Source organism: Nannospalax galili, unplaced genomic scaffold (assembly GCF_000622305.1).
Source record: "Nannospalax galili isolate Female #2095 unplaced genomic scaffold, S.galili_v1.0 scaffold334, whole genome shotgun sequence".
NCBI classification, from domain to species: Eukaryota; Metazoa; Chordata; class Mammalia; order Rodentia; family Spalacidae; genus Nannospalax; species Nannospalax galili.
Genome location: NW_008336888.1, coordinates 2,265,374 through 2,287,704, shown reverse-complemented (window position 1 = coordinate 2,287,704; position 22,331 = coordinate 2,265,374). Strand labels below are relative to the sequence as shown.

The following is a 22,331-nucleotide window of genomic DNA, read 5'->3' as shown; positions in this document are numbered from 1 at the left end:
TCTTCAGAGGGGGGAATGTTGGAGGGGAGGGAGTGGGCATGGATTTGATCAAAACACCTTACATGCATGTATGAAATTCTCAATAAAGTTTTTGTGCAAGTTAAAAAAAATTCTCAATAAATTACTTATGTAAATAAAAAAAAATTTAATAAAAAATAAAGAAAAAAAAACCTAAAAAGAATTATAAAATACACAATTCAACAGATAAATGAGGAAATTTTTAAACAAAATATTGTACCTCAAAAAAGCCACAAGTTTTATCCAGTTAGTCAATACCACGAGGTATCAGGTAACTACAAGTACCAGCAACAATAGAACTGCACATCCACGAGAATGGTTACAGTTTAAAGATTCACGTTGCTAACTTTTAGAATATATAAAAAAGTGAGCAAACTCTTTCTGTAAAGAGCCATATGGCAAATACTAGGCTTTGTGGGCCATAGCATGGAATCTGCTCTTGTATCACAAAAGCAGACAAAGACAATGAAAGCCACATGAGCATGGCTATGCACAAATAAAGCTTTATTTACAGGTCTGTATATAGCTTAGTAGTCCCTGCATGCACAAGGTCCTGAATTCAACCCACAGCCATACACACATATATACACACACACACACGCACACTCACACACACTGTACATACTCAAACTTTAATTTTAATATGTCACAAAATAAAATTCTTTCTCTTTGTTGATGTTTTGTATTTTGTTTTGGTTTGGTTTTCATTTTTTGAGACAGGGTCTCGCTATGTAGCCTTTGCTGGCCTAGAATTGACTATATAGAGCAGGCTGGCCTCAAACACACAGAGATTTGCCTGCCTCTGCCTTCCAAGTGCTGGGGCTAAGGGAGTATGCCATCACATCAAGTATGAAATTCTTTCTTATCCATTTAAAATATAAAAAACATTTTCTGCAAATGAGTCATAAGAAACTAGCAATGGGTGCTAATGTGATCAAACGTAATTATAAGTTTCCTACATGGCTAATAAGAATGTAACATGGTTCAGCCACTCAAAAATGCAGTTTGGAAATGTCTTCTAACAGTGAAAACAAATAATCATTTAAACTAGTGACTGCACTCTTTGGTGAAAAATGATAAGCACCACAATGCATATCGTCAACATGAAAACAAACAAACAAAAAAAAAAAAACGCTAAAAACTAACCAAATATTTACTGAAAGTAAAATGGATAAATAAGTTATATATGCACAACAGAAACCTACATAGCAATAAGCACAAATCCCATAAATATAATGAGCTAATACTGTATAATTCAATTACTAGAATTCAAAGAAATGAAAAACATCTATCATGTTAGACATAAGAACAGTGTTTACCCTTGAGGACAAAAAAACAGTAATCTGAATAAAGCACAATGGGGATTTCTAAAGTGATCCATTTCTTTACATTACTTATATAGATATGGTTCAATTTGCAGAATTCATAGAATTGTATGCTTAGCTTTTCACTGAAGTATATATACATGTAGGAAAGTACACAAACCCTACGGACAAAAAAAATACAGAAGTGCTTATTTGTGTGTGTGTGTGTGTGTGTGTGTGTGTGTGTGTGTGTGTAGGCAGACCTCACTTTACATAGAGCTGATACGCAAGAAATTCAGCTATCATAATTGTTAAAATTCAAACAACAATTAGCAAGGTGTATTCACTCTAATTACATAAATTTTAAACTTTAGGTCTTTAGTCCACAAATATTAGGTAAGCAATAGATAAACATCATGATCAATGATCAATCGCATCACTTCTTTCAATAGTATTAGGCCTGGTTACTGCATATCCGCTATTCAGCTCATGCTCAGGTAGCAAAGCATGTACTGCCTCATCATGTGCCACTAATAGACGCTACGGCATTTTACAAAAATGAACAATTGAAACTGGAAAGTGGTAGGCACAGACAAAAGTACAGCAAAGAAGCAAAAACTGGCAATACAAGAAGTGGAATTCTAATTGAACATAAATAGAATTGGCAGAATAGCTTACCATGAATAGTTTATCAATTCTGCACCATTCCAAAATTCTCTAAATAAGTAACTAGAAGAACTCAACAAAAACAGATTATCACCACAGATGAGGAACAAGGGAGGTCTTCATATAAATAAGAATATCTCAGAGAAGGTAACAGTAAGCAAATTAAGTCCCATTGAAGGGCCTCTCAGACATTTCCAAGATACTGAAGATAAAGTGGGGAAAAAATATTGGAATCTTATCCAAACACAGGAGTGTGACAATCTGCCAAGGAGACATTCCATACTGACAGTTATTCACGAAGAACACAAGAACTGATCATACTGTGTGTTTGTTGAAATTTCTACTCTAAGTAAAATAAACTCTAAGTTTATTCTCATTTTTGTAGCATTTTTACCTTTTTGTTCACTGTACATGTATAACAAATAGAAACAGAATTTACAATTATAAAAGGTTGCAGAACAATTGTATTTTCCCATTGATTACTAAGACCTGTGCTCTCCTCTCCTGTTTTGTTTACTTTGGTTTAGAGTCTCATTATCTGACCCAGGCTGGCCATGAATCATGATTCTACCTCCACTGCCTTGACCAGTATCCTGTAATTCTCTCATTCTGATATTCTGTTCTGCTGCAGAGTTGTCTTATTGCATTGAATATAATTAAGAAAATACAATAAGCATATTTTCATAGCATGGGTTAAAATTAGTTGTACAGAAAATTCTTTTTTATCAGCAGTACTTAAGTTTTCTTGAATGCTAAATCTGCATGCCTGGAGCCCATCTTCATGTCACATTTCACCAATATATACTGGAAAGACTATGAAGACATAAGACAATGGAACACTGACAAATATGGTGAATAACTTATGCCAAAAATTCCACTTCTAAACTTCCACAAATTCACTCTCTAAGTTGATCAGACAGAGAGAGAGAGAGAGAGAGAGAGAGAGAGAGAGATAAAAGAGATAAAGAGATAGATGTAGGTATAGATATATAGATATATAGATATGAATAAAGACATAGATAGGAAAGCCCTTGCAGTATAGGACAATTTGGATTATAAACTCAGTCTACACAATTCACAATAGATTAAAAATTAAGCCAAAAACAAACCTGGTTTTAGCCTGCTATATGGTTCATATTCATGTTCCAAGGCACAAACAATCATTTTCAAAATCCGATGCACTGCACTGCTATCCAAGCGAAAATCAAGAGGACCTATAACAAGGTTTTTGGTAGACTTTTCTTGGACTATTCCCAAATCTTCATTTTTCCCGGAAGGAAAATCTTGTTGGTTTGATGAACCTAGAGGAAAGCAATTTTTTATTAGTATTTTCAACAGTAATCAGATATACAAAGCATATGTGTAGTATGTGTGAATGTAGGGGGAAGGGTTGAACTCAAAGCCTTGTGAATGGTAAGTACTCTACCAGTGAGCCAAATAACCAATTCATGGCTTTTTTTGAGATAAGGTCTAAATATGTAACCAAGGCTGGCCTCCAACTCAGGGTCTTCCTGCTTCAACACTGAATGCTGAAGTATTTATTTTGTTATTTCTCTTATCTTTTGACTTGGAGCTCAATAACTTAAAAATCAATTCTCAATCAGCCACACACACAAAATCCCAAGGAATTACATTTTCTGACAGTGTCTATAATCACTGAAAGAATTCATTTCTACTATTCCACTTATAACAAACTATTTTTAATAAAAATATCTACATAATCTTCCAAAATGTCTTTAATACAGAAAAAGAAATTTTTATTCTTTTTGACAACTTGGAGTAAGATGAAATATGTTGTGTAGAATTTTATTTAATTCACATGAAAACTGCTATTAATTGGCTATTTAAACTGTATTTTCAATCATCTACACAGAAAAAGGATTTAAAATGCCAAGAAACTAAGAAAATTCCAATATAATATTAAAATTAAATGAGTTCCCAAAAGTACCTGAAGCTAAATCTAGCCTAACAGAATATAGCCTGCCAGGAACCAATTGATCTGAAGATACCTTTGTTTCTGCTGTTTACGGAAAGGAAAATATAAAGCAAAGCCAATACCTTTGCCACTGCTGTGCTCCATCGTATACAAGTAATCCATGTAAAAAGCCCCAAATCTTTGCATCCCTGCTATCTCAGTATATGTCTCCTGCCAACAAAGCAATGCAAACACAACAGTGGATAGAAGAAACTTTTAAAACAGGGTAAGTCTGAATCATATCCTTAGGATTACCCAAAGTATAGAAGCTATCCAAGAACTCACTCCTAAAAAACATGATGCTTCTATAATATCGACCACACAAAAGAACAGCCAGACTTCTATTAGATATTTTGGCCAGTTTATCAATAACAGCTAGAGGATAAATGCTTTTAATAGGAGTACATTAGATCACATTCTTGACCTCTTTATCACAAACTATCAAATCACGCATACCCTCTAACAGTCTGCAATTACTTCAATACACTTAAATGAAACATTTCAAACACTAAAGATACACTGAAATGTTTAAATGTATGTTCATTACACCGAGCAACATTAAATTCATTACTTTTAACTATGAAAGTCAAACTCAATGAAAATATTAAAATGTAAATCATTAGTTTTTTATTATATTAATCTTCAGGTAACCTTTCTGTATTTTCTTAATTTATCTGAAAGCACACTGATATTCTATAACATATTAATATATTTTACATGAAAACTTAAAAGAAGACTAAAAAGTATATGCACAGTGAAAAATGAAGTTTGTCCCTTTTCAACAGCCTTTCAGTCTAGAAGCAACAAATTTAAAAAGGTAATTTTAATGTTTCTTCCATGACTATCTCAACAGTAAAGCATGAATAAACAAACTATAGTTCTGTTACAAACAGCTGAACATCTGTGCATCTTGCTGGACCAAAGCATTCCAAAGGTTTCAAAAAACAATTAATGTGCTCAGCAGATAGCACTTAAGAAAACAGCAATCAGAAGTATTCACACAAGGTATCCACAAGTATTCACACAAGGTATTAGCAACCTAGAATTTAGCTCAAATATATATTCTCTGACCTTATGGTGAGCTGCATCCAAGATAAATTCTGCACGAGTGCTATTGTTTTCTGGGCTTCGGTAATCAAATAATGAATTTGTAAGGTATGTCAAACCCTTTGTACTCAAATTTTCACCACAAATGAAAAAGCAAGCTTCCTAAAAATTTTAGGAAAAATTTGAAAAGGAGGAAATAGCATTAGCATGTTAAAATAAACTCTTTTACGACACTCAATCAGTTCTTAACAGAAATCACTAAAAATTGAGACCCCATAAAAAGACAAGGAATGCTATCTCCATGACTTGCAGCCTATTTTAGACAAAGAATATTTTAACTAACCAAAAAGGAACTCCAAGTAGCTTCCATAAACAAGAAAGAGGCAGCATTTATGAACTGGAACATATGTGAACCATTGTCCAGATGTTAAGCACTTCCACTTTTTAATGTCCTCTGAGATCTATATTTTAATGCAGAGGAAATACAAAGGAAAAGAGACAAGGCCATCTTCCAAGCCAGAGACACGGGCAACCTAGCAGGTTTTACATGGTTAAGCACTTCAGTACCCCTGCATCTTTTCCAAAAAGGGAGGGAGAGCATGACTTACGGCTTCACTTCTATTCATGTGCTCTTCAAAATCTTTAACACCCATAATTCCTTTAAGACACATGGCTCTGCAACCTACAAACCCAATCTGACAATCAAAGAAAGGCTCTCCCATCATAAGGGCCTGTAAGAAGAAAGGGAGCATTAGAATGAAGAATTTGAGTTTAATGAAAATTTTACAGGTGTCCCTTGTAGAGTTTCTATATAAAACATTTTTAGGATTATTGCCTGTCAAATGTATTCTAAGAGTATAAACTTTATGAAAGAGACAGTTTTCTTGTCTCTGTATCCTCAAACCTTCATATCCTCACAGTGATGGCACTCCATGAAAAGTAATCCACACATATATACAAGCCATGAAAAATAGACTTATGCTGCATATTGAAAGCATTTGCTACAGGAATAAGTACTTCAACCAATACCACTGACCAAAACAGAGAATAACACTATAAATGTAAGCATTTTAAATATACTACTATGACAAAAACCTAACTGTAAATATTAACTTTAAGAATACCCAGCAATTTAAAAATATGTTTAATGCTGAAAGTTTACCTCAATTGTTGTTCCTTCTTGTTCCCAGCACAAAACTTCTTTAGATTTTACTTTCTGTGGACTATAATAGCTACTTTCAGCTTGCATTTCAGTGAGCTAAGAAATAGAAGATTAAGTAAATCAAAATTAGCCTTAAATAGCAATACACTGGCATTATCATGATGAATTATGAAAATAAGGCCAATTCAGAAAATTTAATTATTAAGCAGGAAAACAGGTGCAACAAAAACAGCTGTAACAGATTATCCATGAACTAAAGGTTGAATATGCCAGTCTAAACTTGGAAATGCCACATTTTTAACTCTTTCATATTACTTTAAAAAGTGAAAGCTACAAACAGCAAAAGTCCCACTCGTAAAATGGTTGGAATATCCTCTAAAAAAATTTACAGCTATTATGACCTCAATTCATTTTTTCTTTAATATTTTCATCTATGTTTAGTTTCAATCATTCTAAGATTCATTACTATTTTTAAACAAAAAGAAAGCTGTAAAGAAATACAAATAGGCCAGGCATGGTGTCACGCACTTTTAATTCCAGCTCTCTGGAGGCAGAAGCAGGTGGATCTCTGTGAGATTGAGGCCAGCCTGGTTCACATACTGACTTCCAGGCGGCTGGGCCTAGGGAGACCCTGTCAAAAAAAGGAAGAGGAAAGAAACACAAATAGATTCGACAAAACTTTCTAGTTCCACAGAGAGGTAGGATCATGGGGTTCAATATTAAAAGATGCCTGCATTATCTCCAGACACACAACAAATACTGCCTGCCTGCTGGAGAACAAACACTAAAGTAGACAGTAACAAAATATTGTTTTTCCTTCTCTGTAGCTTGGACTGTATTACTTATGTGTCAAAAATTAGGTAATTTGAATTATTTTAAATTTACTTCCCTTTTTGTTGATTTTGTTTGATTGGCTGGTTGACTGTTTAGTTTTTGAGATACTGTCTCACTCTATAGCTCTGGCTGGCCTGGAACTCATTATTTAGACCAGGTTGGCCTCAAACTTGCAGCAATCCTCCTGCCTCTGACTTTCAAGTGCTAGGATTAGGAGAGAAAATCATCACACCAACTTTAAGTGTACTTCTCTAAATGCAATGAGCCATCCCAGTGTGGATCAATAGTACAAAGAAATAAAATTATCAAAATTAAAGTCTAGAATTTAGCAGTACTTCATCAGTCTGCTTATTAGTTTGGCTACAACAGGGAAATTGAGTTAGGAGGGGAAGGGAATTCTTTGTGCCATCTTTACAACCTTTCTAGAAACTGTAAAATTATTCTAATATGAACAGTTTTTTTTAATTAATGTGTTCTTGGATTTAACGATATTTTGGTTACCTTTACCCCTGTGAAATTGGTATATAATATTCCTCAAATTTAAATGCAAAGACAAATCATATTTGAAAAATATTTAACTTGAGCCAAATAAAAGTTATTGAGCACAAAATTACCATTTTAAGCCCAACTACTTTATACTGAGAACCAACTAATTATGCTTATTTATTCTAATGAATTTTTCTATATATTCTATGTCTCGTGCAACCTAAGTCCTTTCATCCTATATGTTTCTAGTACTGGAATACTCAAAGTTGGTATTTTAAAGTATAATTCTGAAACCTGTAATATTTTACGTAAAAGAGAATTTTAAAACTTCATCATTCTTCAGCTGTCTACAATTACTGAACAGAAAAAGCAATTAATTGATTAAAAGGACTCAAACATTTCAAGAACAATTTTAAACATTACTACAAAAATGCTACATTTAATTTAGCATGATTTTTGTTGGACTGATATCAACTCTTCAAAATGCTAATATAGTAATATGACCTTATTTTCTGATCAAAACATAAACCACAAATTAATTCCATACATTCTTCAAATCCAAACAGAACAGTGAATTCCAATGTTTTCCTCCTATATATCAGCATATTTCCTGGGAGAAATCTTTGAGAAACACAAATGCTTTACAATTTGAAAAAGATTTAATGATTTATAAAACAATGTATGGACTTCAAATGCTGTGCAATGGTCTAAAAAAGTTTTGCATGCAAATGCCTATACTGATGGAACACAATTACTTTACCAGTAACTTAATAAAACATAATACAGTAATTTCAAGTTTTAAAGAAGCAGGTAAAAATTATCATAAAAGGTAGTACTTCTGCCATGTATTGTGGTACACACTTTTAATCCCTGCACTTGGGAGGCAGAGGCAGGTGGATCTCTATGAGTCTGAAGACAGCCTGGTCTACATAACCAATTCTAGGCCAGCCAGACCTACCAGAGAGACTTGTCTCAAATAAATAAATAAAATAAAAGGTAGTACTTACATAGAAATCTTTGACTTTCCTCATAGCTTTCCTTCTTAAAATGTATCCTGAAGTTGTAACAGTGAGAATTTAAAAACTCCTAGTTTATACACTCTAGTGAATGAACCTGCACTGAGGGATATCTGGGTACACTAACTTGACTTGACAGACCTTAACATATATGACAATATGCATGAAATCCTGTGCGGGCAGATATGGATATATGTGGATGGAGGTGAAGGTATAAAGATGATTAAGATGTTTTGTATGAAATGTATAAAAATTCAATAAAGAATATACACTTAAATGTGGAATAAAGACTGCTTTAAACCAGGCTTGACAACATGCAACCTTCTGATGTTAAAAAAAAGGGAGTATAGCATTGAACTTCAGGAACTGTTTAAGTATTATTTGCTTGAAAACATGGGCAAAGAATCAGGGTATCCTATTAGCCTTAAAAGTCCATTTCTGGGGGCTGGAGAGATGGCTCAGTGGTTAAGAGCACTGACTGCTCTTGCAGAGGACCCGAGTTCGATTCCCAGCACACACATGGCGGCTACGAACCATCCTTAACTCCAGTTCCAGGGGAATCCAAAGCCCTCTTCTGATCTCCACGGCACTGCACGACACAGGTGTACTCGCATACATGCAGGCAATACACTTATACACATAAAATAAAAATAATAAATAAAATAAAAATTTATTATTATAAAAAGTACATTTCTTCTCAGTAGGATCTCCTTTTCTGTTTCTGTCCCACTCTATCCCCAGACTGAATCTGCACCTGATACATCCCAGCCATCCAAAAGGGACTAGTGACTCTCTCATTTGCATTTGTCCATGAATTACAAGTTCTAAGAAAGATCTCAACATGTACATTCACTTCATTGTACAAACTGAGTTCATGTGCCATTAAAGTCAGGGATAACTCCTACGTAGTCTTAGCTTTGTAAGCTTGCAGTCATGCTACCTACACAATGTCCACCAGTGGGGGTCACAATTAAGCTACTTATTCCAGATAAGGATGTCTGTTTTCATACAGCTTTAATACTTATCTTTAACTTAGCTACCAATACTTGTCTCACAGCTATCAAGCCACTGTAACCACAGAGCAGGCTGATGGGAGAGTACCACGTGGTGACCGACACAGCACAATTTTCTATTCTTGAAATTACAATAGAGTTACTCCACTTGTATTTAAAAGAAAAAAAGAAAGAAAGAAAGAGAGAGAGAGAGAGAGAAAGAAAGAAAGAAAAGAAAGAAAGAAAGAAAGAAAGAAAGAAAGAAAGAAAGAAAGAAACCTCCTGGTCCATGGTATGAGTAGCTTATAAGTGACTATATCTCACAGGGTTATCTGGCAGAATATGAGACTAATTTGATATAAGAGGTTATAAAAACATATATATGTATATGTATATAAAATTCCTGAGCAACTGTAGACAATGTTGCAATTTAACAAAATATAAAACAGTGGGGAGGGCAGGACTGCAGAAAAAAAGCCAAGTGTTCTGTTGCTATATATGTTAAACTATTAGATACGCAAATGAAGACACTGGATAAGCACTGGATTCTAAAGTGCAATGTAATATGAAGATACAAATATGATGCTCTATCAGCATCCACACAATACTCAAATCACATCATCCTGAGAGCATTTAGATAAACGAGATGAGAAGACTGAAGACCAAGCCCATATGCCAATATTTAAAGCTCAGGCAAGGTAACTAAGGGTCTGGAGCAGCAAAGGAAACCATGAAAAAGCACCTGATGAGAAAAAAAAAACACAAAACATTTTTTAAAAAGAGGAGGTAATTACAGGACATTTTGAGAGATCCTCCATAGTCCCTGGAAATTAGTTGACCTTGGAGGGCAAGAACCAAACACTATCCTTTAAGTCCCTCTGACCAGATAAGTACAGGCCTCAAAGTACAGCTGTTAAACGTCCAAGAAGGTTAGTTCCACCAGTCTGGTTACCTGCCCGGGATATCATAGAGACCCCCAACAGACGGACTTGAAGCACTGTCTAGTCTACAAAGAGGAGGGTCAACTCAGAGGAAACATTTCCTCCATGCTTCCAAGTAAAACCAGCTACAGTCAAGCAGGACCTTTGACTTATCTTCACATAAATGGAACTGGTAAATAAAACGAGCCAAGGGCTCCTCCCAAGCCCATGTGACCCCTAAGGAACAAATCCTCCAAGGACCTGAAGAGTAAAAATAAATTAGTTTATTTGGGCCAACTGTATGGTCTTAAACACCCAAAAGGAAAGTATAACCAAAGATTAGAGTGATCAGTATATAGGCTTAAGTCCATATAAAATGTTATTTAGACAATTATTTCACATTGATGATTTTGTTTCTAAGCAGAAAGTGTTGCTCCAATGTAAGACTCTAAATCTTGATCTTCAATACTGTAGTGCTCACCTGTAGCTAAGAGAGATAACCCACTATTGTTCTAAAATGATGGCTAAATTTGTTTTCTCCTTCACATCCCCTATTCACCAGTCAAGGACTTTCTTTTCTCCCTACAGATAAGAGTTATGCAATTTGGGAGTCTTTTAGATAGACCCACTGAAGGGGTACCCCATTTGCCTCACCCTGCATCCCTGTTCAGCATGGAAGAAGTCAGAGCAGTCTGCTTCCCAATTCCCTATCTTCAAGTTGTGTAACCTCTTCAGAGGATGGTGTGATAAGAATAGGAGATAGGAATTGGCTAGGCAGTTAGGGTAAAAAGACCCCAAAGAAAAGTAGCCAGTTTCTTGGCTGAAAGTCAAAATGTCCTTGGACCTCTTAACAATATACTCTGTTCCAAAGGCCAAAAATGTTGAAAGTATTTGGGAGCTCTCTTCTAATCCCTAAAAGATTTTAAGGTTACCTCTTCAGAGGGGGGAATGTTAAAGTAAGCAAAAAGCCCGAGGGGGGAGAGACAAAATGAATACATGAAGTTGTAAGAAAGTGATGGGGAGATATGGGGAGTGTTGAAGGAGAGGGAGTGGTCATGGATTTGATCAAAACACCTTATATGCATGTATGAAATTCTTAATAAAGCTTTTTAAAAGTTAAAAACAAAAGGAAGCAAGCCATGTCTTGAGAAATTCTAAAACATATATTTGTGGAGTACAGTTATGTACCACAATGTTCCTAGCCAGAAGGAACACATGACAGTGCTCACTATCCCTCCCTGCTTGCTGTAGTCAAAAACCAGGCCAGCCTGGCCTACAAAATGAGTTTCAGGCCAGGAGGCCAGCTGGGGCTAAGGGAGACCCTGTCTCAAAAAGGCCAAAAAATAAAAAATAAATATTTTAGTCTTAGATTCTCTCTCATATTAGCACTGTCATAATTCTTGAAGATTTCAGTAAACAGAGAGAAAGCCATCCCTTAAGTCTGGCTGCTCAGTTTTTTTGGGTCCTCTTCTGCAGTTGTCTTGTCCTTTACCCTCTCTCTATCATTCACCCTCACAAATAGAATAAATGACCAGAGAAAAGCGCAACCACAGTACAATGGAGTATCTCTACAAATTCATGCTCACATTTGTCTAGCAAGTCTTCAGGCACATAGAAAACATATATAGTATATCCAAACTGCATTTCATCCTCATTCTCTGACATAACAAATTTTTAATATATCTTCCCTTTTATCAGACCTGCATCTTCCTATCACATTCTTACTCTGAGTTAAAAGAACTCCTCAAAGAGTAAAAACAAAACAAAACAACAACAACAAAAAAAAAAAACTACCAAAGCTTTTCTAGCAACCTCCATGGGTGGCAGATTATACTATTTTCTCGCCTGCTTTCATGAACAATCTGTTGTCTCTAGAGAGCATCAGACTGTTGACTGTTTCAGAGGCACAGTATTAGTCACTTTTCTGTTGCTGTGATAGAAACACTGACTGAAGCAATGTACAGAAGGAAAAATTTATTTGAGCTTACAGTTCCAGGGGAATTACAGTCCTTCATGGCAGGGAGGCATGGTGGCTGGAGGTGGCTGGAGCAGGAGCAGCAGAAGCTAAGCTCAGGTACAGGAAGCAAGAGGGCAACCAGAGATCTGGCAAGGCTTAAGAATTCTCTAAGCCCACCCCCAGTGACGTGCTTCCTCCAGGATAACCACACCTTCTAAAACCTCCCAAAACAGCACCATCATCTGGGGACAAAATGTCCAAGCACTTGGAGCCTATAAGGGACATTTTCATTCAAACCACCACAGGCACCCAACCCATATTCACTAAAGAACATTACTCCAGCAATTGCTGCTTGATTGCATCATCTATTGTCTCCTCTCCAGTAGATCAAGAGCATCACCAAACAAGCATTTGCAGGGCTATTCCCACAATTTTTTTTTTTTTTTTTTTTTTTTGGTGTTTTTGAGACAGGGTCTCCCTGTAGCCCCAGTTGTCCTGGAACTCACTATGTAAACCAGGCTGGCCTTGAACTCTCAGAGATCCACCTGCCTCTGCCTCCTGAGTGCTGGGATTAAAGGCGTGAGCCACCACACCCAGCTTATTCCCACAATTTTTAAAAGAACTTGGACTCTACTTCCTTAACCAGCTACTGGTCTCCCCATGCCTAAGATTTCACTTATAATGAAACATCTACAAAGACTTTCCTTTTTCACTAATTCCTCTGCTGTAGTTTTGGTTTTGTTTTGGATTAAATCACTTTCTTTGCTTCTTTGTTTCTTCGAGTGGGGGGAGTAGTGCAGATTGGACCCGAGGCTTGGGTAGAGGCTAAGCACTCTACCACAGAGCTACAATTCTAGCCCCCATCTTCATTTTCATAAATCCCTTTTAGTTTGCACGGAAAAATAAACAAATTTACCCCTTTAACTATTTGCCAGTATATTCATTGGTTTTAAGTATACAGTGTTGTATAACTGGCCTCACTATATATTCCCAGAACTTTTACATCATCCCAGAAACTCTCTACCCATTAGTATTAACACCTCACTCCCAATCCTACTAGCCTCTGAATCCTCTATTCGATTCTCCATATTTATTAATTTCCCTATTAAATATTTCATAAGTAAAATCAAATACTATTTGTGTCTGGCTTATATTACTTAGCAAAGTTTTTCACACGCATGAGAATTTTATAACTTTTTATGGATAAGTAATATTCCATCATATGTATATGGGATAGTTTATTCATTTATCAACTAATAAACATTTTAATTGTTTTCAGGTTTTGGCTACTGAAAATGCTGTCACTACGAATACGAGTTTGTTGGAGTATCAAATTACAATTCTCTTGGGTATGCATGAGAAAACTGCTAGATTCCATAGTTATTCTATTTAACCATCTGAGGAATAAACTATGTTCCACAGCAGATACACCATTTTATATTTCCAACAATCCTGCCAATTACTTCTAAGCAATTCCAACTGAGAGTTTATGAGTGACACTGTGTTAGACTTTCTGTCTTGTGAATGACACTTGGAAAAAGAAGGAGGATAATTTCCTCTATTAACAGTTTCCTATTATGGCAGGAAAGCCATGCAGAGAAAAGCAGATAAATCACCTCAACCAGGAAGCAGAGGGAGAAAATGCCTATTCCAGCAGGCTTTCTCCTTTGCCCCTTCAATTTATCTGAGCCCTCAACCGATGGGATGCTGCCACCCTTACACAAGGTAGGTCTTCCTCCAGACACAAACAGAAGTGTGCTTTGCTAATCCTCCAGTTCTCAATCCAAACACCTTAACAATCAAGATGAACCATCATGAATCATTACTCTATCAAGATCTCCAATTTCCACATAAATTCAAAGCTGCATTTTCAAAAATGACTCATTCTCTCCTCTTTAAAATATGGGTGACACTTACCTTTCTGACAAAAATCTCTTGGCTTTCTGTTTAATCACTTATTCTGTTTTCCTGGATTTTTTTCCCCCAACTCTTCGATACTAATGTGATCTTAGAACTTCTCCTTTTCCTTCTGTATAAATTCTAGTATAGTTAATAAATTCTAAAATAGTTAGTAACTAGTCTCATGCAGCTAAATAGTCGCATGAGACTCTGAATCAAATAAATATTTGCTGTACAAATTAAAATACTGTTTATAGATGGTACATGTACAATATAGTAGAAAAGGCCAGGGCTGGAGAGATGGCTCAGTGGTTAAAAGCACTAGTTACTCTTGCAGAGGACCCAGGTTCGATTCCCAGCTCCCACATGGTGGCTAACAACCACCCATAAATCCTGTTCTAGGGCATCCAGCCCCCTCTTTTGACCTCCTGGACACTGCATGGCACAAGTGCACTTACACACATGCAGACAATACACTCATATACATAAAATAAAAATAATAAATAAAATACTTTTTAAGGAAAGAAGAAAAGCCAGGAAACAAATAACAAAAAATTCAGGCTGAGTTATATTTGAAAGGAATGGAAGGCAAAATATTCTCAAAGACTATATAAGAGGTACCAAAGTACAAGTTACTATATTTAAGTAACTAGTTTAAATGTTTACTTTTATTCACTATGAACACATTAATACTATAATTTTTATATACATTTTATATTAATTTTTAATGAAGAAGTTGTCGAAGTATGTTAAATACCATTGAAAATATCAGAAGAGATTTTTTTAAAACTTGGACTGTCTTAGAGAAGAAAAAAGTCCTTTAAAAAAAACTAAAAATGTTAGCAAAAAAGTAGCAAGGGACTTCTTGCAGGCAAATGGTGGGAATGGAAATTCACATGGCCATATGGCCAGTACTGTGGAGATGCCTCCAAAATGAATACTCTAACTACCATATGATTCAGTTAGCCCACTGAAGATATGTATTTATATATTCAAGGAAAATGAAATCAACATACTAAAGACATGCCCATATTTATCATGGCACTATTCAAAATAGCTAAAATACGGAATCAGCCTAGAAGTCCATGAACAGACAGGTTAATTGTTAAATTATATTTGTATTTACTTTGAGAATTTCATAAATGTATTTTGATCATATTCAAAGCTCCCTCCCACATCTACATAATAGAGTAGTACTCAATAATAGAGAATAAAATTCTGAAATTTGCAACAAAATGGATGGAACTTTGGAACCTTACATTAAGTGAAATATCAGACACAATAACAACAGTAGGGCATGTCCTCTCTCATAGGTAGAAGCTAAAAAGAGTCAACCTAAAAAACAGTGATCACTAGAGATTAAGAAGGTTGTAGTAAAGGGTTAAAAAAAAAAAAAAGGTGGCCAGCTCTTGATACTTGCTACATACATGTGCAAAAACATCACTTAAACCTCATCAATATGTATAATGGTGTAAATAAACCATACTATAAAGGAGATTACAGAAACAAGACAGCTATTATATTTTTAAGGGTTTTTTCTGGTTTTGGGGTTTTTTTTGTTTTGTTTTTTTTGTTTTTTTGTCTTTTTGAGACAGGGTCTCCCTGTAGCCCCAGCTGTCCTGGAACTCACTATGTAGACTAGTCTGAGCATGGGTTTCTGCATGTAAGTGTAGGTGCCTGCAGAGGCCAGAAGAGGAAGTCAGATCCCCTAGAGCTGGAGTCACAGGTTATAGGCTGCATAATGTGGGTGCTGGGAAACAAACTGAGGCCCCAGCTACAAGATTTTTTAATATGCGCTTCTTTGCTAGAAGTATTAAAGTATATGCCAAATGAATGACTGAGTGTGGGGGCGAGGGAGTATACATGATGTAGATAAGAAGGAAAAGTGGAGACAACTTTAATAGGAAAAAAAGAATCACAAGTCAAGAATTCAGTTAAAATGATCATGCAATTTTGAAGAAGTATTAGGAATAGGCATCCCCAAAAAACTTTTATTAAGCTACAATGTTACTAGCAATCAAAACTTTGAACATTAAAGTTGACAAAGATATGAGGATGAAGAAAAAAATAAACCTACTTTGAACGTCACAGTGGCCTTTGTGCAGTAAAATCCTACAGAAACAATAGGATCCTTCAAAGTTTGTGCTTTTTGCTGATGCATGGTCGATGTAGGGTCATTTCCAAGGTAGTCTTCCTCACCATCATCATAACTCACAATTGCAGGCACAAATGACCAGGCCCAGGACACCCATCCCTGTGGCTCCTCATCATCTTGTGAATACAACTCTTGACCTCTGTACTGAGCAGGATATTGTATATCTATTCTAGTTTCATCTTCAGTACCTGCCAATCAAAAGCAAGCAATTTTAACAAAATCAAGAGGATTTAATTATGAAAAACTGGAATATAAATCCCTTAAACATATTCCTCTTGCTGACTACAGTGGTGCACATCTTTAATCCCAGCAGCAGGGAGTCAGAGGCAAACAGATTTCTGTGAGATCAAGGCTAGCCTGGTTTATATATCAAGTTCCAGGTTTGTGTCCCCTACCACACTGATAAACCCAACTGAGAGAGAATAGCAACTGCTTATAAGCAAAATTCACCGATCAAGACAAGAACTAATCCAATGAATGAAAGTAACTGCTACAAAGAAATTATTAGCAAGTAAAATATATTCATTTCTATCCTATTCTGCCAATGGAAAAATAAATACAGCAAAGAAACTTTACTGGCTATGAACTGATAGACTAAAGATTTAGATTCCAAGTACTCTTTAACATATTTCTAAGATTTTAAATTACACATCATCAGTCATAAATTGGACATCAGTTGTGAAACAAGAAATCAGATTCCTGCAGTAAGGAAAACAGTGGCCAGGTTGGCACCACAGAGCAAGTTGCTGGTCTTGTCTACACTACAAGAGGAGGTTCTACTCCTTCAGCTCTTTAAGCAAAAAGGGAAAGTCACTAAGAAAGAGCTGACATCCAGGCACTTAAACTTTAATTTTGTTTTATCTAGCATGAAAATAAAAGAGAGAGATTTTGATGAAAAATCATTCTGAAGTTCTGAATCTGTACTCACTGGCTTACTTTAAAAAAACAAACAACAACAACAAAAAAAGCATGGAAAAGAACAATACAATTTCCTGATTGCACCTTAATCTGGAGGCCCTCTGACAGAATTCAGAAATATCCAAATTTTTGAGCTGGAGAAATGGCTCAGAGGTTAAGAGCACTGGCTGCTCTTGCAGAGAACTCAGGTTCAGTTCCCAGCACCCACATGGCAGCTAACAACTGTCCATAACTCCAGCTCCAGGGGATTCGATGCCCTCTTCTGTCTTCCGCAGGAAATGTACATCACACATGTATTTACATGCATGCAGGCAATACACGCTCATACACATAAAACAAAAGTAGTAAGTATTTTTAAAAACTTTCCTTTCCATTTAAACAAACAAAAAAAGAAATATCCAAAATTTTAACAGGAAAGCTCTATGTTGGGGCAAGCCAGATGGTTCGGCAGGTTCAGCCTTTGCCATGTAAGCCTAATGACCCAAGTTTGATCCCCAGAACCCACACAAAGTTGGAGGGAGAACCAAGTCCACAAAGTTGTTCTCTGACCTCCACACATGCACTGTGGCATGAATGGCTACACATATACATCATACACAAACACAAAATACATCAAACGCATATATATCATACACAAACACAAAATAAATATTTTAAAAGATAAATATTGATACTAAGCATTTAACTAAAATATATCATTCTGTCAATTACAAATATAGGTAATAAGCCACAGCTGTTTTAGCCATACCTATGATTCTAACACCTAATAAAAATCAAGGATATATCAAATAACAATTGTGATGTTATCTCAAGACATCATACAAGGGCTAGGGAGATGGCCCAGTCAGTAAAATGCCTGCCAGACATGCATGAGAAAGATACCTGGTGTTGACATTGGGCCTCGTATGAACCCGTACACAAATATCACATTAGATACTATATACTTCAATTTACTGTATTTTTTTCAAATTTTTGAGTATCAAAACAATAGTTCTAAATTACATTTCTGTTACTCTTACCTGTGATGTTTCCTAACACATCTTTACTGTGACAGGTAGGGTCCTCTGTTTCACCTTCTTTAAAATTGCCTATTTCTCCATAATAAAGAGCAATTCCAAGCTGCATTATACGGATAAACATAGGCAACTGCTGATCTGTGATAGAAAGTTTCAAACTCTCTACTAAGGTATGAATCTGTAATTTGAAAACACAAAAGCATCATCAGAAAACATGATTAAAGGGGAAAATACCTTTTAAGGTAGCAGATCAATTTAAAGTCTTAAAATGCAGTATAATTTTAAAAAACAACATGTCTCCAGTATTTCTAATAATTAAACCAAAATAATATTTACTGCTGGGAATTAAACAACATTTGCTGTGATGAATAAACTTTAGATGTAAGCCAGACTAAGCCAAATAAGATAGAAACAAATAGAATAATCACAAGATAGATTCATATTGGATTTCCAAGTTAATGACTTTGGAAGAGAAATTACATAACCAAAAGAGAAAAGAGTATGATAGTACTTTCACCCCTCAAAAGAAAACTCTGCCAAATGCAAGAACAGTAAGTTTCATGATGTCATTCTAGTAGAATTGTAATCACTCTTTTCAATTTTTTAATATAAAAGTACATATATAATATATATATATACACATCCTAAAACCATATATTAAAACTGAGTAAAAGACTCACATTGTAAATATGTAAGGACAGAAATAATTAAATTTTTATTGTTAAATACATAAAATCAAATAAATTTATGTTCAAGAAGTTTTTCAGACAAATATATTTAAACATGATACAAAATTGGTAATATGAACCATTTATAAGAAAAAAAGTAAGAGTGGTACCAAAGAATACACAGCATTCAAAGTCCTCCTTAAAGAAAGAGACATCAATGGAATACAAGCACAGCTTAAGAGCAATGGCTTCCTGTTATATAAACACGGGAGAAAACCAATTAAACTATAAAATCAAATCAATCTTAGAAGGTTTGTTTTGAATAACTGCTATTTAAGTGTCTATAGAACATGAAAAAGAAGTAATGCTAATCATATTATTAGAAATCAAGGCAGAGGGCTTGGGTTAGCCCAGGCTGACCTTGAACTTGTGATCCTCTTGTTTTCAGAATGCCTCAGACTATATTTTGAAATCAAGTATGAGTGTGTGGAAGTTCTACTACATAATCTCTCACACTAGTGCAAATTTAATTGTCCATTGTAGAATTTGGTTAAATTAGAGGAAAGTATAGAAATAAATGCACTTGAAGAAAAAGTTACTATTGACATATTAGTAAATGTATGTTCTCAAAATTGATTATGCCATTTCATTTTGAAAAGTGCCTTAACTAAATAAATAAACTTGCTTATATGTGGTTTTTGACTCAGATAATTTCCACATGTAAAATACTGTCATGTTATACTCAACTGGTATCAATTTTAGAAATTTTTTTACTAGAACTGTTGTGATATAAGATTTACCCTTTTGAGTAATTAGACCCATCATTCTTCTATTTCTATGAAATATTTATAAAGTGGATATGGTTTAAACTTACCAAAACTTAGAAGAGGTATTTCCAAAAATATTTTATTATTATTGTTGTTATTATTTGACTTTTATTATTTTGTAAACCTTTCCAATATACTTACATGGATTTTGTTTATTTATATTTTTGGTAGGCTGTTACAGTTTTCTGTATTTTGTTGGAAGCATGTCCTAGAGATAATGACATGACTCTTAGCTCAAAAAATGTGCATATTTCTGTGTGTTTGTGTGTGTATGTGTGTATGCGTGTGCATTTATGTATATACACATGTATTTTAGTAGCCAAACCAAGGCTAAGGAGGATATACGCTCATTTTTCTGAACTAGAGATATAAATACCATTGAGTTAAACTTTCCCATGTTTATCTTTGCCAAAGAACTAAATTCAAGAACAGAAGGAAAGATTAACTAATTTAAATAAACATACATTTTACATTGTATGTTTACATGTATATATTATATGCATACTATTATACATTGTATATTACATTATATACATGTAAATATACATTACACAGAGTGGAAAATAAAAGTAAGTTACAGGTAACTGAGTCCTATAACAACAAAAAACAAGATTTTATGTATAAATATAAAGTATGGCAAAGCAATACAAAAAATTATGTGCTTTAATAAAACATCATTAAGAAACAAAAGACAGAAAATCTAATTTTTATATGACATATTTAAATAGGAAATACCAATATTCAAGTCTTGCCAGTTTCGAATTTTGGTAGCCAACGGCAATAATTAAATAACAAAAATTCATTCCACATTAAAACTTAGTAAGGTCATAAGTCATTGTGTAAATTCTTGTTCTAAGAAAAAGTGATAATGTTTAGAAAACTGGTGGATAAAAAAACCAAGAGAGAATTTATGCTCACATATAAAGAACAAACATTGAAAACACTGCTACCTTAGAGAACAATAAAATTTTCACATGTATCAAAAGACATATCCTGGGAAAGCCTCATATGCAAAAATTTTATTTGTATTTTGAAACTATGGGTTAAAAGCTAAAATTTGATGGCTCATGCTTGTCATACCAGCACTTAGAAAGCAAAGATATGAAAACTACCACTAGTTTGAGGCCAATCTGAGCTATACAGTAAATTCTAGGCCAGTGTGGATTATAGAGTTAACCCAGTCTCAACAACAAAGTTATGAAGCCAGTAAACAAAAATACTAAGGTACAGCATCAAGTCTTATAAAGCAATCTAAGAAAAAAAAATAACTAGTTATCAATCATGCTGAAAAAATTATAAGGATCAAAATATTGACTATTGAAGTTATAGAAACACTTCCTATGAATGGTGTTAGAGTTTGATCTAGATGCTGTGATACTTTTTGGTAAGATTTCCTCTATTATTTAAATGCGAAGACTGACAGCGAGACAAAAAAAAGGAAATTTACAGTTGCAGAAAAGAAATGGTCTCAAAATATTTCGAGATGATTTTCTGTAATGTGCTAGAACACATTATACAAAAAGTTGAAAATTTAAAAAATCAATGCATTTAATTTTTACGAAAACAAATAGCACATATATTTATGAAGTTAATTTCTTCTGCTTTTTTTATAATTACCATGCACAAAGGCAATACACAAAGTAAAGACATGTAATTTAACTGTAAGAAAAAGATACTTACCTTAATAATAGATGGCATCTTGGAATTTAGGTTATCATATGTAAAATGCAGGCGAGTTCTAAAAGAACATTTGTATAATAAAGGATCCTGGTAAAATTCTATTTTACCACTGGCATTTCGTTTATCAAGACAAACTGTACAGTCAGAGAAATTGATAACCTTCCTCAGCACCAGATCTGTTGCTAAAAAGAAAATCACTTTAAGCAGAAAGGAAAAACTAGAACACAAGGACAGTTATTACATTATTATTAGCTAGTATTACAAATAGCCAACAAAACAATGATACCATAAACTATGATTCATGGGCAATTGATACAAGGTGTGAGAAGTTCTTATGTTTTCTTTTACCTATGCAAAGAAGTTCTTATGTTGTGCTTTATTTACCTCAATCCAAAATGTTAGTACAACCTATATGCATAAAGAACCAAATGAGAGCCTAAGTAGATTATACTCAATTTCTATTACGACTAACTATAAATTTAAGACAAATGTTATGAAAATTCACTATGGTTCTTTCCTACAATAAATTCTTGGGAATCCAAAGTAAATATAACTTTTTGAACACTGTTCATTCATTTGGTATTTATTTTCCACTAAAAACTCAGTTCAACTATAAATCTACACTGTCCGACAAAACCGAGGTCCTTGGTTACAGAAGTCATAGTTCAAATAGCTTAAGAGCCAATGTGGCTAACGGTGTGATCAGTGAAGATAAAAAACATTTCAAACATCACCAAAGTTTTAAGGGACAGAAGTGCTGTTAAAAATAAACAAGGGGACATTGACCCTTC

At 34.6% G+C, this 22,331-nt stretch overlaps 1 protein-coding gene across 11 annotated transcripts in view; it reads right to left on the bottom strand.

Annotated features, from left to right (window-relative positions):
* The window catches only part of Vps13b (vacuolar protein sorting 13 homolog B), a 723,076-nt gene that overhangs the window by 648,913 nt on the left and 51,832 nt on the right, over positions 1-22,331 (bottom strand). For 10 of the 11 annotated variants that reach the window (XR_003849285.1, XM_029562767.1, XM_029562766.1 and 7 more), the window contains exons 6-13: positions 21,541-21,722; positions 18,369-18,543; positions 16,354-16,619; positions 6,173-6,268; positions 5,619-5,741; positions 5,035-5,172; positions 4,047-4,134; positions 3,098-3,289 (exon numbers count right to left, since the gene is read on the bottom strand). Coding sequence is in view for 10 of the 11 variants with exons in the window: in XM_029562767.1 (XP_029418627.1) it covers positions 3,098-3,289; positions 4,047-4,134; positions 5,035-5,172; positions 5,619-5,741; positions 6,173-6,268; positions 16,354-16,619; positions 18,369-18,543; positions 21,541-21,722 (1,260 nt within the window). In the remaining variant the exon portion in view is untranslated. The remainder of the gene's footprint in view (positions 1-3,097; positions 3,290-4,046; positions 4,135-5,034; positions 5,173-5,618; positions 5,742-6,172; positions 6,269-16,353; positions 16,620-18,368; positions 18,544-21,540; positions 21,723-22,331) is intronic. The other variant, XM_029562759.1, reaches the window with a different exon arrangement.